This window comes from Tachypleus tridentatus, chromosome 10, assembly GCF_004210375.1.
Source record: "Tachypleus tridentatus isolate NWPU-2018 chromosome 10, ASM421037v1, whole genome shotgun sequence".
Classification (NCBI taxonomy): domain Eukaryota; kingdom Metazoa; phylum Arthropoda; class Merostomata; order Xiphosura; family Limulidae; genus Tachypleus; species Tachypleus tridentatus.
Window position 1 is genome coordinate 186,244,507 of NC_134834.1, and position 14,746 is coordinate 186,259,252.

The 14,746-nt window shown below is 31.7% G+C and overlaps 1 protein-coding gene across 3 annotated transcripts in view; it reads right to left on the reverse strand.

Moving 5' to 3' along the window:
* sdt (MAGUK p55 family member stardust) overlaps window positions 1-14,746 on the reverse strand; it is a 111,539-nt gene that overhangs the window by 18,211 nt on the left and 78,582 nt on the right. For all 3 annotated transcript variants that reach the window (XM_076465763.1, XM_076465764.1, XM_076465765.1), the window contains 3 exons: window positions 7,569-8,629; window positions 6,492-6,762; window positions 557-768 (listed from right to left, as the gene is read on the reverse strand). In XM_076465763.1, coding sequence (XP_076321878.1) covers window positions 557-768; window positions 6,492-6,762; window positions 7,569-8,629 — 1,544 coding nt within the window. The remainder of the gene's footprint in view (window positions 1-556; window positions 769-6,491; window positions 6,763-7,568; window positions 8,630-14,746) is intronic.

The following is a 14,746-nucleotide window of genomic DNA, read 5'->3' on the forward strand; positions in this document are numbered from 1 at the left end:
ACTGAAGAAGAAACTTTAAATGTCTCAAACAACATACTTCAGAGTGAAATTAGACACAAATATCAATTTATCTTATATCTAATATAGTAGTATGTTAAATTAGCATTAGCCCTAAATAATGATGACCACTATGTTGTGTATAAATGTAGACAACTTTAGACTTTGGATACATCCATCTTTATATCTACCAAATACCCTCGAACTCTGAGCCCTTCTTGTATCAGTTACTGTAAATTAAGAGCAAAATTGGATTATATCTACATAACTATGTTGAAAAAAAAAAACGATTCACTTTGTGCACGTGTATTAGTACACACAACTTGAAATGACACACTTGTAAAACAAACTACGTGATCTGATAACACCAGATATGTTTTCTTTTATAAACTAAAATAAAAACACAGTAAGGAAAAAGAAAAGTTAATCTCGCATGACAACACAAATCAGAAGTATAAATTACCAGATTAATATGATTTTTTTTTTTAAAAACAAATGTAATTTTTTCAGTTAAATAAGATATATTTATGTTATAATTACTGAACCTTCGATGACTTACATCTTGAGTGATGTACTGAGCCTCAGCTGAGAAGGGAGTTGGTGGAGGATTAAAACAATAAATATCTTGAACTTTGTTATGTAATGCCAACACTTTCTTAAAGTGTTCATCTTTTAACAAAACTTCGATGCAAGGCAAGTCAAAGGCCTCAATGCCACTGTTCTGCAAATACGTTTGAAGTCTATTAAATGATGATAGCAACTCCTGGTAACCTGCAATGAAATTTTAAAATATGCACACTTAATATAATGTTCCTTAGTTTACTGTTTTGTGCTTTTGACTTGTACTAAAACTAGAATACATTCAACTGATGTAAGTTTAACATGCTTGTTTACACAAACTAAACCTCTGGTATTTGGAATTATCTTTAACTTTCTTTCTTGTTTGTTAAGTCAGAAATATACTCTTTGCTCAGAATCTGAAAGTAAAACCTTTTTATAATCTATTACATCCTTCTATGTTTATGTTTTCAAATACAGAGGTTTGTCCACATAATGAAAGTTTACAAACAAATTGTCTTCCAACTTGCACTGTTCTTTACTTCTTACAATTGTCAATGAAATACTTTAGCTACATATAGTATATATAAAACCTATAAAAAGATTAACCATTCAGTACATTCGATTCTGACCAGTATAAAATATACACACATAACACACTGTGTTTATCATACTGAACATCACATCTTAACACAAATCACTTACATTCAAGTTGGAACATGATTTTCTTCAGGATAACATTACTCAACTTTTGAATTTAAACAAATATATTAATGCACCACATCTTAACATGGTCCCAGTATTCTACAAAATGTTACCACAAATTCATTAAGCTTGTACTAATCAATCTACACTATTTATTGCAACTTACACCATTAATAAAAAGTTATCTTGCTTGTTTTTTTCTCAAATCCTTGTACAAGTAGTAGACTCCTTTTTATACACTCTTACTGCCTGTTTAATATTAACTTTCAATTAGAACAAGCTATCTAATCAGTGCAAAACTAAGAGTCAACTTTATTATGAGGAGAAACCCAACTGAAGTAAACCAATGTCAACCTGAAAATGACCTAAGAAGGTTGAAACGTTGCTCTGTACCTTATATTCATTAGTTTTTAACACCCATAACATATAATTTGGGATTTGGTATAGCTAACTAAATATAATTTTATTATGTTTCTATTTATAAAGATTAGATTACAAACAGGCACCCTTGCTCTTAACAATACTTCGGACCATCTTATTATAATGGATGTAGCGTGTATGTCAGTATCTATGTATGTTACCAAAACTCCTGTACCATCTATCAGATGACACTACAAATAAAAATCCGTAAAAATTTTACATTTTGATTATTCAAGATTCATGCAACTACAAAAATAACTGTGGTATGTGCAACAACCATTTCTTTATAATACAACAAAAAGTATCCTCCTCACAACAAGAGCACAACTTCCACTACGAGTGCCCGTGAGGGTTTTATTATATCTTTTTGATATAATTTTTATATGTAGTACTGAGAAACTGGAGTCTTAAAAAATATCATTTAGCATCAATTTTAATATATGAAAACATTACAGTTTATATCAGTAAAATGTATCAAAATTTTGACTGTACATTTAATAATTCTGACGCAACAAGTTCTATATGAAAAAAAGAACACAATTGGAACACTTTTCCCACACAGAACTTCCTATAAAAGATCCTTTTTTAGATAATGTTCACTCTTTCTAACTAACCCTAACTTTGAATTTATAGACAAGAAGGAAGACAACTAGTCAACATTATCCATATTCAACTATTGGGCTGCTCTTGTCTGATCATCTGGCCAAATAGCAGAATTTGTCTGTCACTCTTATGATGCCCCACCAACCTTGTACGAATGTCAAACTTGTGTTTATATCTTCTCAAAACACAAAACTATGAATATGGGGAACATTTTTTTCATTACTGAGACTTTCTTCAAGTTGAAATTCCTATAATGTCACAGCAAACCATTATTTAATACACCATTTTTATGCTGTATTGTTTTCAGTCAAAGATAACACCTATACAAAAAAACACTTAGTTTCTCATTTCAAATACTCAAGTTTAAAAAGTGAAGTGCCTTTTAATCACTCACTGTGTTTAAAAGTACATTTGAAACAAGAACCTTCATTTGTTATATAGTTTTAATTTAAGCCCATTTAGTTATTGCAAACAGCTACAACTACCCACATTATTAGTCCAAAGATGTGGTAAATCTGCTTCATAGTTACCGTGTAAAGGGCTGCTTACAAATCACCCAACATAAAAAATGACTTTCATGTCTATCCCATTAAAAATCGTACATTTCATAATCCTATATACAGCAAATTCAGTTTGTTCATTTTTTGTTTTGTTTTTCATCAAGTATTTTTGAAAAGTATTCTTTCAAAACACACACACAAAAATGCACACTATATCATGAACTATTACATTACATCCATACATTTTTTAAATCAAATCTACAATGATCCTCTTGTCTTTACATATTACTTACTATGACATTACTTTTAATCAACCACAATAAGTTTTTAAAGGCCTAACCAAATATTTCTGTTACAGGTTCGGTGCCATCAGCAATATTTTTTATATGATACAAGAGAAAGATCTGGTGAAATGAAATGAGTACTGCCATTGTTCCAAAATGGATAATGGCTCTTCTACAACACTTGGTAACAAGCCAATTGCCTCTATTTCTACTCACTTTATGACTACAATTTATTTAAATACAAAAACCGATTTCCATAAACTTAAAAATGACATCTGAATTTCTAAAAAGTACACGCAATAGTTTATAAACTGGTTTTCTCATCATTGGTCCTGTAAAGGATGTGAAGGTACTTTATTTTCCTTCTAAAGGGACTTGTTTACTTATCTCTTCTCCCATTCTGTTTTAATTCAAGCTGACCCTATTTCTTAGAAGTGCTTTAGACCCTCTGCCAATAAATCAAAGGACAGAAGATAGAAAAGGAATTTACTCTCAGTCAAGGGGTCACTAGAAAATGTCAGTGCCTGTAACTTAATACTTAAACCATTTTAACTTCCCTCCCTCCCTTCTAAGCCACATACTACTGAAGTAAGCCAAACTGTTTGTATTTTAATACAGACTTTTACCAAGGTTAACATGACTCACATTTTTAGAATAGTTTACTGCTTTTTTTTCATGTGTTTTCTTTGGTTATGTGAATTTATGTATCACAAATAGGAGGATATGAATATTTATAGGATATATTCCAATTATTACACTATGTAATAATTTTTTTACTTTTTCATGTTCTTGGACAGAAAGTGTTATTTCCCAATCGCTTATGCCTAAAGTAAATGGAAAAGGCCTATTTTTCTCTTCAAATTCTGCTTTTGTGACCTGGGAGCAAAAACAAAAACATATAGACTACATTTGGGGGCTAATATGTTAAAGTGATTTACATTACAGTTGCAAATCTCGAAAAACTACTCATTTCTAAACATTTTTGTACAACTTTACTATAAATATATGTAAACCTTGATTCATATGTGGTTTCATTCACACTTTATGTAAATGAAAATGTGCAAATTTGTCCATTTTTTATGTTGAAAATAGGGAATAATGGCCATTTTCTGTTATTTTATAACATAAGCAATTAAGAAATAACAAAATTTGTGTTATATAGTGTTATTTAAACTTTTCAGATGGTTTAGTTTGAGAAATATTATCATCTTATGAAAATTATGATAAATACTTAGGAAAATGTACTAAACCTTACTGTAACTAGACACCAGCATACTGAAACTAATTTATAACATCAAGTTGTATCTCATTTATTAAAAATGTATTTCTAATATGTATAATCTGGAGCTGGCTAGAGGATGGAACAAAAGTTATATGCCTTTAAATACAAGTAATATTACAATCTCACATCACATCTGATGTTAAGAAGTCTATTTCCACACTGACGACTTACTAACATTATAATAACAACATTAATGCAAGTGACAGGCAAACTACAAAAAGTTACTTTGATCACTCTGCCTTTGGTTATCATTCGGTGTCCTCAGTTTTAGCCCATAACCTGAAAACATCAAAACCAGATCTATCACATGGAAGGCACTAACTTTTGCCTTATCCATTGCTGTTATGCTTCCTTTTGAAGTATAAACTTTTGCCTTATCCTTTGTTGTTAAACTTCCTCTTCCACAAGAATTCACCTAAATTTCATGAATGAATTATACACTAGTGCTTAGGGCAAATTGTGGGTTGTGGATTTGAATCCCCATCACCCAGCATGCTCACCCTAACATCCTTGGGAATGTTATAAAGGAATGGTTAATCCCACCATTTGGTGGTAAAAGAGTATTCCAAAAGTTGCCAATTAGTCAATCACTGTTAGACTGGGGACACAGTGTAGACAGCCTTCAAATAGTTTAACACAAACTTCAAAAACAAACATGAATGATACCACTCAATTTCACAACAGTTTCTACATGATATCCTCATCTGTTCAATTTATTGTTTGTTTGTGTTTTTTTACCAATTTTGAAAACAACAACAACAACAAAAAAAGAGTATTATAACCCTGAAATATATTTTTTTTTAATTTGAATTATTTTTTCTGGGTTAGACAAATTTTGGGGAATTGCAAGCTCTCACCAGCAATTCTCAACTGTAACAAAGCAAAACTCAATGCTCAGGCATTAACTGATGTATTGAAACAAAACATTTCTCAAACATTTAACATTTGTTTTTTTTCACTACAAATCTGTGAAACAACAGTAAAAAAATATATTCACTATATTTCTATAAAATATTGAGTAACGTGCACACTTAAAAATCATAACCACAAGAAATTTCAAAATTTGCTTCCCTTTAGTTTAAAACAGTTTATAAATGTGAACTGGATTGTTGAACTTTTAGCATGTTGTTTCAAGGAATAAAAATTAAAAAAAATAATAAAAGTATAAAGAAAACAGATAATCATAACACCAAAAAACATCCCCTTACTGTTTAGTTGCTTCAAAATCTGAAGAGTCTGACCTACAGTGCAGATGGAACCACACTATTATAATGTTAAATCTGTGTACTTGTAATTCACACGTACTTCAGTGTGCAATGATATTAAAAGATTAATCACATAGAAAAACACACATGCATTAATAACAGGTGGTACAAATAAGTGTACAAACATTCTGTTACTGGAATATTGGCACTTGCCACTTGACCAACTAAAAACTATGCTGAATGACAAAACAAACACTCAAAGTAAAATGATTTAAGGAGTAACAACTTGACCTTCTGACACTGTTTGGGCAAGTAAACTTTACCTTCCCCTTCTTCCAATTTCCTACACTCTCAAGTTTCATAAGTACAGAGCACTGTGGCTACATGTTCTGACTATTCTCCAATATCAAGATGGTTTCTTATATCTGAGGTTTATCAAAAGTTGGAACTAAATATTACATAAACTTGAGGTCAACCTCATAACAAACTAGATGGCATTTCTTCTGGATACCTAACCTCCAACATTAATGCACATCCAGATTGGTATGTTATCAATCTTTCTGGTGCAAAACATTTAGTACAAAATGTTACAAAGTTAATTCAGAAATGATTTTCTTTGACTTGACACGAAATAACATTTATTTTAAGTCAATTTCCTCTTATGTCTTTTAAAATAGATTCAAACCTGTAGTTTCAGAGAAGATCCAAAAATTAGCTTTAATATCCAGTGAATAAAAATCAAATAATCTCAAAAGATGTTTCCCAACAAAACAAGAGGTATTAAAAGCCTTTATCAAAGAACAGAAGACAATGAAACCCACGAGGAACTCTTGTCTATGCAAATCAAAACCTTATTTTCTTTAAGTGCGATTAATAAACACATTTTTCTAATATCCTTAAACCATCTTACAGAAATATTACAAGCTGTTCTACTTACTGACAATTTTTTTCAGTTCTTCGGGCACTTCTTGGTCTCCTGCTAAGTCAACAACATCTCCTACAAGACCCTTCCCTTGGTGCCCTATGGGAAGAGTGCCAGTGTCTCCCTCTTCCAGCTGAAAAGCTGTGTTTATTATCCCTGTCCTTGGAAGTGGCTGAGGTTTACTTTCTAATGCCTGTAACTTCTTTGAACCCCTCAAAGATGACCTGAGAAACTCCTCCTCGCATGCTAGTCTCTCCTCCACTTCTTTCCTTTTCCGAATATCTTCCTGCAATTAAACTCTTAAATGGTAAGTACTTAAGATAAAGCATAAATTTGTTTACGATTTTAAGAAAAATTGTTAAACCTGCAATTAAATTTATCAGTATAAGACCGTTATAATAAACTCTTTTCACTTAACAAGGCACCAGCAGAGTATTTTCATTAACAAACAAAAAATAAAATATTTTTTTACAGGAACTTGCATTCTAACTAAAGTATATTTCTAATCACAATAAAAAAAATTTTTGCTTGCCAAAATGACAGGACAGCTCACTTTCTTGCCAACTAATATTAATATTATAAATGCAGGTTTAAACAAATACATATAATATACATAATGGTGGAAACTTGACTTGTAGTTTATGGTACATAGTCTCATATCCACTCTGTCACTGCTTTAAAACAAAAAAAATTTGGCACAAAGCCAGCTGTGTGTATACAACTTACCTGTACAGTCTTGAGAAAGAAAAATGTTTGATTATCACAGGGTTTTGTTTTGTCTTTCTATATATATATCTACCCACACACACATCTGTATATATGTATTTCAATTAGTGCTTACACTTACTTAGATTTCAACAACAAATGAGAGTACCAGAACACACATCTGTGTATCTGTACTCCAGTTAGTGCTTAAATTTACTCAGATTTAAGCAAAAATGATGACAGTATCATAACATCACTCCAGATTAATGCTTTTGTGAATCTATAGAATATTAAAATTAATAATCACCAACTGCTACAAGTTCTTATTTTGAAGTTACACCCCAAAAGGTCTGCTCTAATTGATAAAATACGACACAGAAGGTTTACCTGATATTTCCGTATCCTTTCAAGTCGTTCATCTTCTCCATTCTTTCCCACTGAGACTTCAGTTACACCATTCACCTGTAATCTAGAAGTCTGTGGAGATAACGTCCTTCCATTAACATGAGGTTTGTATACCACATTACCAGTCTTCACACTGTCTGGATCTAATTCCACTCCATGTAATGAAGGCTGAGCATCAACTACATTTGATAAACTGCGAGAATCGTTAGGAATCAAATCCTGTTGTTTTGCTTTGCCAGGGACAAAACTTGTTGTTCGAGTTGGTGGTTCTGGTGGCACACCTTTTTTAAAGTTTAACGAGTCTGTTGAGATTATTGATGGTTTGGGTGGAGGATAGCGAGGTGGTGTTTTTCGGACAGCTACAAAGGAATCTGGCACATCTACTGCCATTTCTCGATGAGGGCCTCGCTCCACCTCCATCATGTCTTTTGCTTCCTCTGGTTTTATAGTTGCTGTAACAGTAGAGCTTTTCTCTTTTCCTAATATGCTTGCTTTTTCAAAAGAATTTGAATCTGTCTGAGGAACAGTAGAAGGCTGTCTTACATCTTTAGAAAAAAATATTGCTACCTGAGGTTTTCTGCTTTCTGGAACTGCTGTTCTGCTTTCTAAAATTTCTTGTTTCAGTTCTAGCTCCTGGTCATGCCCTTCTTGCTCCTGGTCTTGCTCCTCAAGTTCCTGTTCTGAAGACACTGGTTGGCAATGACCATTGGCACTTGGATATTGTTCATCACCTAAAGGTTCTTCTCTGGTGATGAAGTCTGCTGTTAAATGTTTATTGTTATTAACCCTATTTTGTTTTATTCTCTCTAATGTGGCACTCTGTAGTTCAGGCACAGAGGTAACATAAATTGGATTATTTTCAATAACACCATTTAGTTCAGGACTGCTGTGGGGACATTCATTCAGTTCTTGAGATAATTTGGTCATGTCAACAGGCTTGATCTTTTTGAGAGCTGAAAGCCTTTCCAAACGTTCACGGGCCTGCTGCTCCACAGCAATGACAAAGGCATCTTGAACATTACTGTTCTGAGCAAGGTCAAGAGCTATAACATATTAATAAAAATGTTATTACAACCAGTGAAAAAACACAATGAAAAAAACTGAGAGAACAGAGAAAATTAGATATAAGGCAGTTACAAACTAATAATGCAGCATCACTTTGTACTTAGTACGACAGACTGAAATTCTAGTTTTAAACACGAAGACAACATACTAACAGTTTTTAATTCCATCAAAGAACCACTTACGAGCATATTAAATAAGAAAGTTCGCACAATCTTTGCAAACTTTTACCTTAAAAATATGTGATTTTGAAAAACCTTTCTAGTGTGTAATTAACTATGTAACATGTGTAACAACATTTTATACATTTGTTATGTAGCTATATGTACAACAACAAAGTTGGCTCAAAACTGATAACTTTTTGTGAATCTTGGATATTTTAAAATACAAGCAATGGAGAAGTGGCTCTCTAGTTCAGGCAATAAAAAATGTTTCTTAATCTTACTTTAATAGTTTTGATTTTATATAGCTTTGGAGCTACCATACTTAGAAAGGGAACTTTTTATGAAATACAAAAGTCTGTTAAGGATTACAACTGACATAACTTGTACGATATTTCCCGTTTGTTAACTCATCAATAATTACTATTATTACTTTGCCACAAATCAGGTTTGTGATAAACAACTAATTAATAACAAATCTTGATACTTCGAAATGATCAAGATTTGACAATTATTCTGATCAGATTTTCAAGTTATTCTGTTTAGGTTTGAAGTTCCAGAGAGTGAGATGGAGGTACTATTGGCAAATGTATCAAACATAACATGCATCATATCTCTAAAAGCCATATGTATTTGTAATATTTTTTTCAAATTTGTTATAAAAAAATTATTGTAAATAAATGCCATATTTTCTAAATTTAAATTAAATATTTCATAATTTCAAACTATTATTTACAACTTTAAAAATATCATTTTAAGTTAATGTCATGTTTTTGACATTTAAATAATGTCTCATACTTCAAAGCCATGCATAATGATATTACCAACTAGAGTAATATATTGTATATGATACTGTAACAGATTATAATGACTTAGTGTGACTGAAGAAACAAAAGAAAATGTTTTTCGAAGGAAGATCCCATACAGAATCAATTGATTGGACTCTGGTTTCAGGTAATCAAAGACTTTGAACAGGCTGGTTGACATGTGAATACACTCTAAGTTATATTACTTAATTTTGTGGTTGTTCAGCTTTTATCGGTGCAAGAGTAAGTAGGCTATCTGTGCCAAACGATCAGTGAAAGAAAGTAAAATTAATAATGTGAAAAGGAAACAATGTTCAAATTTCTTATAAAATATTTTTATATAGAAGTAAACTAACCAATGACTCGTAAAAAGTTAAAAACACAAGGAATTTGGACAGTGTCACCATAGCCAATGACACCCAATGTCAGGGGTAAAACCTACAGAAAAGTCATGTCTAAAATAGTGCTGTCACTCACTGTCAAAACAACAATAGGACAGTAAAATGTGGGCTATTATGATTTAAGTGTTACAAAGGTCACACATTAGATGATCAATCCCAGATAGAAGAAAATGATGAGTTACAAAACTGTGACCAATCTTAATTTCTGTGCAACATCCATTTAAATGCTTTAAAAAAATATTCCACTGTATTCCTAAAAAAACCAACATTAGCCTATGTAACTACATGTAGTCTGTAACCATTAATATAAAGCTACTAATGATGTTGGTCTAATTACTAGGTTTTGATATAACAAACCGATGTCAGTATATTTCTGTTCTAACTATTGGAACTGAAATCTAAAACTAAATTAGCAATACAGAGACAACACAGGGTAAGTCTTTCTTTCTAGGCTATCCCACCCATGAAACTAAACAACATTCAAAGTAAGCCTTCATTATCTAAATATTCATAAAACTTTCACTTAAACCTATTGCAACCAAAACAGCTAAAAAAAAAAAAAAAGCTATTCAAAATTAAGTAGGGGATGATGCATTGATAACTGCTATCCATTCTCTTACCAACTTAAACAAATCAATGAGATCCCCTTGAACATTTCTTATTTTCCATGAGAAAACAACTCCAAGTTCTTAACGTGTCCTCTTTCCATCCCAAGTACCATTCTAGTAGAACTCCTCTGAATCCTACTTAATAATATGATGTATTTACCAAGATTAAGTGGCCCAAAACTGAACACAATATTCCAAATGCAGCCTAACCAGTGTCACACACAACCAATGTCTCCCATCCTTGGACTTGTATTTAACACCTCAATAGACATATTTTCCTTCCTGCTAGGAACATCGCACTACTTGGATGGTTTAAGATTGATCAAACAGAATACCATTAACAGATAGTTTATTGTGATAATGGTACTATCATTGATTACTTAAACTTCACAATAAGATAACTACTGCTTCTTAATATGCACTACTTGGATGGTTTAAGATTGATCAAACAGAATACCATTAACAGATAGTTTATTGTGATAATGGCACTATCATAGATTACTTAAACTTCACAATAAGATAACTACTGCTTCTTAATATAGCATTACATGGTGGGTTCAATCTTTCAAATTACATTAAAAAAATCTGTGTTAGGTTGTATTTAAGTTGATTATACCTTTTTTGGTTATTATCAATTTGTCAGTTTTTTAACTTATTTACCTTTCATGTTCATATTCAACCAATCAAAACAATTCTTGAACAAAAAAAAAATTGAGCTTAATTAGCCACTACTGATTACCTTGACTACATTCAGAAATTTTGACAATAAAATTATGAAATAAAACCAATCTTTACTCTCTAGATAATAACAGCAGCATTAAACTAACAATCTTTACTCTCCAGGTAATAACAACAGCATTCAACCAACAATCTTTACTCTCCAGGTAATAACAACAGCATTCAACCAACAATCTTTACTCTCCAGGTAATGATGACAACATTCAACCAACAATCTTTACTCTCCAGGTAATGATGACAACATTCAACCAACAATCTTTACTCTCCAGATGACAACATTCAACCAACAATCTTTACACTCTCCAGATGACAACATTCAACCAACAATCTTTACTCTCCGGATGACAACATTCAACCAACAATCTTTACTCTCCGGATGACAACATTCAACCAACAACCCTTACTCTCCAGATGACAACAACATTCAACCAACAATATTTAATCTCCAGATAATAACAACATTCAACCAACAATCTTTACTCTCCAAATAATAACAATAACATTCAGCTAACAATTTTTTTTATCTCTAGCTAATAACAACAACATTAAACCAATGCTTCTTAAAGGTTAGAGAGAATTTATATTAACAATCCTGATGAAGCTGAAATGGTGAAGAATTAGTCGAAATAAAGTTGTTTTAATAATTATCTAGGTGCCTGTAGGTAATTATTTTCAAATTTGTAACTTTATGATCAAAATGTCTAACTTCCTCCAGCATGCACTACTACAAAGTCTGAAAAAAAATAATAATCAGATATACTTGCGTTTTGTTCTTCTGTCCTTAGTTTTGTTCAATGTGTTATATTTTCACAGATTGGGACTGAAGTAATTGTTGATAATAGAGCATTGTGAAAGAGTTACAGCTACTATAGCTCAAATAAAAACTAACTTAGGAAATAATTACTTTAGAGAAAACTTGTTACTATAACCTGTACAAATTGTCGACTTCCAACTTTGTGATAAAAAGCTTTCAAAATGTAGGCTTAGTAAGTATAAAACTTTCAACAAATCAGTTTTAATAGTTGTTTTAATAAAATTTGCATCAATTTTCCAGAAATGTCTACAGTATAGTGATTCTGAAACCGATACTGCAAAAGAGTGTTGTAGAGTATGGAAATGTTCAAAGCCTAATTGAAGATGAAAAAAAAACATTTTCATGTTGTACTCTTGTCAGGAATGTTTGTAATTTATGTATAAAATAATAAGGTTAAAATGTTATCTGCTTATCTAACACAGAATTAACTTTTGGAGAGTAAAATCTAAAAATAATATCTTGAACAGTGATGCAATATGCCTATTTTAACAGCATTCTATTCTAAACTGAATTTAAATGCATCTATACTATAAAACAAATATTATCAAATTAGAACTACGTAGAAAATTAATTTATAAAACTTTAGAATTTTTAAAAAATAAACTATTTACTGTAGAAAACTTGTTGAAATTTTATAACTAGGGTTAAGTTTTTCACCATGAATTTTGTGATGTAAATTACAGTTAATGTGACAAGAAGGTAAGGATCTGTTTCCAAGCGCAGCTACTGTACGGAGTTTCTGTAAATTTTCCCAATCGCTTTTCATCCCGAAGGATTTAGTCCATATTAAAATGTTTTCTCTTGATATCTACGTTACTTCACGAGTTTCGGTAGTTTGGTCTTAAGTCTCTGTACTTCACGAGTTCCGGTAGTTTGGTCCAATCATATCTGAAGTCAATTACATTCGACTTCGTTTGTACTATACACAGACGTGTGTCAAAATACGCCTAAAGGCAGAATAATACTGATTTCTCTTCGTCGTTCTAACCGTTACGTAGGCATGTATACGTATCACCTCTACTATACGTTATATCAACTTTGGAAAAATATATTGATAGCATGTTTCAAAGTTCATTTAAACAAATCAGGTCTGTAAACAAATCACACGAACTTTAACTAATAATACTGGTATCATTAGTACATGCATTCATAATAAAGATGTAACAAAACATCTTTATTTTTGTATTAATAAATAACTGTGGTTCAAGTGCATTACTTTTACTTACCAAATGCCAACACGTACAGGAGTCAACAAATTAATACAAATTTTGTCAAAATTTACCTTTTCTTATTGGCCTTCCATTTGACGTGTAGGTACCTAATGCATCTACAACGAGGTTTATTTTTAATTAACTGTCCGATTAATTTAAGTTTAATTTGAATTTGCTGTTCAAGTTTATTTTGGTTTTTAATTACCTGCACGGTGCATGGGCTCTGAACACCCACACATCAAAATCAACACAAATGCTGGCTAACACAGTTCGAGAAGAATCTACAAGGTTTGAACCATCTCGGTTTCCCCTACATCGTAAAATACTTTACTATATCGTTTACGTTTCATAAATTCAAATTATATTTGGAAACCTGAGATATAGGTATGTTTTTCCTGGTGATATAAAGTGTGTTTTTATTATGTTATGAAAAACGGCCTCGATAAGTTAAAATGCCACTGATTTTTTTCAGTTTTTCTTCTCCTGTTCCAAAAGTAAACAAAGACGAACCAATTTAAGACACGGTTGTTACCAGACGCTGTGTGTGTGTGTGTGTGTGTGTGTGTGTGTTACAGATAGGCTTACTATGCAAATGTTACGCTATCTCCAGGGTTCAAACAAACTCGTATCTTTAGCCATAAGATCATTACAATGGTACAGCCAATCCCACTATTCGTTTGTTAAAGAGAAACCCAAGTGTTGGCAGCGGACAGCGTTGAATAACTGTTTTACCTCTAGTCTTACAATGCTAAATTAGGAACGGCAAGTTCACATAACCCCCGTGTAGCGTGAAAATCAAAAGTAGCCAAAGCCAGGAAATCTAACACCAATGGGGAGAAATTCCACACAACCTCCATCCCAACACGACAAACCAACAAAGGCAAAGTATAATACTAATTACTGAAGTAACCATATGATATAACCTCTAAAATGTAAACACCGGCCGGTATTCAAACAATATAAACATATTTAAAGGCCAGTTATGTGACTACAACAAACAATCACCTTAATTTTAAAGGTCATTGATATTTAATGGTAAATTTAACCATACGCCATGTTGTTGTTTATATTTTGCGAAACGTATTTTTTGTTTTTCTTCGTATTCAAAATCTTCAATTATTTTCTTGCTTTATATTAACGTTACTTATAACGAAGGTGTTTTAAGGTATCTTAATTCTTAACCAGTTACTGATATTAATAGTTGATACTACTTTCTAGCCTATAAGAGCAATTTTTAAGTATGACACTTTCTTTCCTTAAACAAACTTGAAATGCAGTAGTAACAATATAAAAGACAATGACGACTTTATACATATATATATATAATTTTGGAAACATTTAGTAAAAGGTTTTTATTTT